At 32.3% G+C, this 4337-nt stretch overlaps 1 protein-coding gene across 1 annotated transcript; it reads left to right on the top strand.

Annotated features, from left to right (window-relative positions):
* The first annotated feature begins 520 nt into the window (after positions 1-520).
* On the top strand, positions 521-1434 carry LOC127123607 (thiosulfate sulfurtransferase 18). The gene is made up of 5 exons (XM_051053809.1): positions 521-651; positions 793-872; positions 1003-1073; positions 1188-1241; positions 1330-1434. The coding sequence occupies exons 1-5, from the start codon at positions 521-523 to the stop codon at positions 1432-1434; spliced, it is 441 nt and encodes a 146-aa protein (XP_050909766.1).
* The last annotated feature ends 2903 nt before the right edge of the window (positions 1435-4337 follow it).

Below are 4337 nucleotides of genomic sequence, written 5' to 3'. Positions count from 1 at the left end.
ACTTTGATTGGTGTCAAGCACCACTTGAATATCTTATGTAAATCATTTGGTGATTGTAATGGATATGCTTTAGATTTGTAACTATTGATTATATTGTATATGGGTTTGACTACCCCTAATACTCAATATCAATATACCTCTTGCTTATAAAAAAAAATTACACTTACAACCAAACTTCAAGAAGGAAAATAATAATCTCGACAAACAATGTCCTTTTCAACCATCAGCGGGATACCATATTACCATCAGCGGTTATATACATTTTCCATCATACCATTCATTTATTTACTCTGTATTTTTTATATTCCAATATTAAATCATTTTTTAATCTTAAACTAGCCAACATAGACCCTAGATTTCAAGCAAAACTAACATATTTATTACATATAAATAGCGTGCATGTTTGTATTTTGTATAGCTTCAAAATAATATGAATGGTTAATTTAACTAAAATCATATAAATTTCCACATTTGAATATAGGGTTATCTATAGCTTATTCAAGTTACAAACTATACAATAATGTCTTGTTGTCTGGCATTATTTCTTCTTCTTTTGTTTGTGTTGTGTAGCTCAAGAGCAGAGATTGTGACTATTGATGTACAAGCAGCCAAGAATTTCATCCAGACATATCACAATTATCTTGATGTTAGGTAACCTAGCTACACACGCGCGCGCGCGCACACACGCACACACATATATATATATATATATATATATATATATATATATATATATATATATATATATATATATATATATATATCAAATCTAAATCATTTGGTAATTTATAGGACGGTGGAAGAGTTTTTGAAAGGGCATGTGGATGCAGCTAATATCTTTAATGTTCCATATATTTTGGAAACACCGAAGGGTAACAAACTTTTCACTCTCATATTTTTCACTTTCTCATATTAAAAAAGAATAATTATAGAGTAATATGTTTTTTGTTTAGTGATAAGTTAAAAAAAATTTAAGATGTATATTGTGTTTTTGGAGACTAGGCAAGGTGAAGAACCCTAATTTTTTAAAGGAAGTTTCATTTGTATTCAACAAAGAAGATCATATCATTGTGGTAAGTGGTATATATCTTCTTTTTTTTAGTCATTTACATTTTCCAATTATTTTGATTTTTTTAGTCATTTACATTTTCCAATTATTTTGCTTACAAATAAAAAAACAAATTTAGGGTTGCCAAATTGGGGTGAGATCTCTATCTGCAACTTCTGAATTACTAGCTGATGTAAGTTAATTAATTGTAATGTAGTTAATTAATTTATTCTGTTTTTCAATTAAAATAAATTAACATGAATTGATTTGATAATAAATAGGGTTTTAAGAATGTGAAGGACATGGGAGGAGGTTATGTGGAGTGGGTCAGAAACAAGCTTCCAGTGATACATAAGGGGCTAAAGAACAACTATAATAAGATCTAGAGGTTGTTTGAATATGGTGGAGAAAGAGAATACAAATTCTATTTTTTAAGGGTATCAATAAATTTTTGTAAGTAATTATATTTTTAATGAAAGAAAAATAAATTGTGATAGCTAAAAAATTACAAAAGAAAGTTAAAGAAAGTAGTGAAAAAAAATTATATATTTGAAGTTTTTTCTTGTGCATGAAAAAACAACTATCAATTTATTTTGTTTAAATAAATATTTTGGGTAAGTTTTAGGAGTCTAGTAAAGACACTTTTATAGTTTACCTTTTTTTTTTTTTTTAATGTTTTGTAAATCAAACAATTGTCTCTCTTAACATATATAGAATAAATTAATATTTTATAATTTTGTTTAGAATTAAAATCTTGGATGATCATTCTATAATAAAAACTCTCAATTATAGAGAAATTATATTAAAACTAATTTAAAATATTATAATTGTTATGCTTTTGAAGATAAAATTCCATTTTCAAAATGAAAAGTTAGTTTAATAATCATGCACCTTCACCATATTATAATCATTCATGGACATGATTTTATAGATAGTCATATTGAAAATCAAATATTTTTAATAATTTAATATTTTTAAAAATTGAATCAAACCAAAACAATATTATAAATGAAAAAGGGTAACATGAGTCTCAGCCGAGTGTAGAGACAGTCATAGAAGAGGACATATCACCTATCAAAAGAGCTGTAAATCTTTTTACTATCTTCAATGTATGAAACAGACCAATCCAAAGAAGGCTCCGCATCTAGTTGAGCTTTATAGGAGGTTCCCTTTCCACCCCCTTTAGAAGAGCTAAGAGGGTTGTATCCGCTCTCAATGAAACATCCTTCAAACTCAGAGTTATCACTTAATACAGTGAAATTGAGGTTGAGACCGTTTATTTCTAGAGGATTATCATAGGGAAAGTCAAGATTCTTAGAAATTTTAGACACTAGAGAATCCCCCAAATCAACTTTGTTTATATTCTCACACACATCCCTTAGTTAGTCATGGTATTTTGGACCACCCATAAGGTCCAAAGAGACACAGAAGCCCAATATTGGGAAAATACAAAATAAAAAGATAAGGAATATATGGATTTTGTTTCCCTGACTTTTCAAGGGAACTTACTTGCGAAGTCCTTCCTCACCGTCTAGATGTACCTGACCATCGACCGTATTTTACACTCACACACGCCTTAAATTTCTAGATAATTATTATATTTAGAGGGATGATCATGCCATTTATCATGTATTGAATCTCTTTTTCATTTAAACTTAACTTCTTACTCCCTTACTGGCTTGAGAACTGAGTGATTACTTTGCAGGCCATCCATCGCTCCACCTCATCGAAACTTTGAACCACTACAGCATACCACTAGTTCAACTCCTCTGATCATTATTTAGTTCTAGAACATAACATTAGCATCATCTATGAGAATAAAATTTTGATTCCTATGATTTACACAATCTGTCATTTCTCTATTTTATTGAATTAGATTCAAATCTCTTTCAATTGAAGTTAATATATATGTCTCCAAGTTAGCTTCCTTAATCTCGAAGTCGAACTCTTCATATAAGATCTACCAGACGATGGCATCTTTGAAAGCCACTTGTTTCTTTGTTCAACCGAAGTTTGCTGCATCTGCTGAAGTACTAAGAAATCCTCATCCGCCTCTTCGAAGGACGAGAGACCAAATCTCAACAGCTACTCCTTTTGTTCCTTCACCACCAAATTTTGTTCAACCTGAAATAGATCAAGGAACTTATAAATTTCCTCCATTCGTCAAATACACTCCACAATTCCATATAGGCGATCCCTCCCTCAAACATACTTTGTCGCCTACCATAAACAGATGTGAGGCGGTTCCCATATTCCAACTTTTACAGGCTAGTCTCGACCCGTAAGGAACTAATGAGTTTTTGAATGACATGTTCTAGATGATTCACCAGAAAAAATCTTTGGTCTTGGCAGATAGATTGACTCAAATCAAAGAGAGTCTACACAATGTTATCTTAAAGAACAACATTTTGTAAGAGACGGCTTCACACAAATTTTCTGAACCAAGAAAGGATCCATATGAGGTCAAAAATCCCCGAACCACCAATGACATGGGCACCACACTCCTTCCTTGGGTCATGAAAGGAGAAACTAAAGCTATACTACCCTCGAGACTCATTGAACCAAGGAGAAAATAAAAAAAAATGAATGAGAGAACTATGTGCAACCGAGAAAGAAGAATCCTCTGACCGCTTGCATATTGGACAATAATATTGTGAAGTCTCTAGATAAACCCTTAAAATTCCATAGTTATAATAGAAACAGAGAGCCTAACAAGCACGTTGATAATATGGACAAACAACTAAATTACTACCACACTGACAGTGACATAAAATGCAAGCTCTTTGCACTGACCTTGACTGAGTCCACTCAAGTCTAGTTTAAGTCCCTCTCAGAAGGAAACATATATTCTTGATCCGACCTATGAGAAGCTTTCACTGTCCACTTCACTGCTAGAAAATACAACTAACCATCATGGTCTCTCTAAGAGGAGTTACTTAAGGGGAAAAAACAAACCATATGGGTGTATATTTACTGCTTTGAAATAGGTGACGGTAACTGTTGGAGGTTTGGATGAAAGCCTAAAATGTTGGATCTTTGAAAAAGGCCTTAGATTGGATTGTACATTCAAAGAAAAATTAGGCTGCAAGGAAGCCCACAACCCGAAAGACTTACTGAGTAGGACACAACCTTACATTAACTATGAAGAGAATTTGTTGGCCGATGGAGGTAAGCGGGGTTCGGGAACTCTGTATCTAGTCGAATGTTGGAAAAAGATTTTGGGTGGCCTATGGAGGAATACGATCAGAGGTCCCATTAAAAGTTTGGTCCTACACTCCCTTGAACACCT

This window comes from Lathyrus oleraceus, chromosome 2 (assembly GCF_024323335.1).
Source record: "Lathyrus oleraceus cultivar Zhongwan6 chromosome 2, CAAS_Psat_ZW6_1.0, whole genome shotgun sequence".
NCBI classification, from domain to species: Eukaryota; Viridiplantae; Streptophyta; class Magnoliopsida; order Fabales; family Fabaceae; genus Lathyrus; species Lathyrus oleraceus.
The sequence above is the reverse complement of the archived record's forward strand: the minus strand, read 5'-3'. Positions and strand labels throughout refer to the sequence as shown.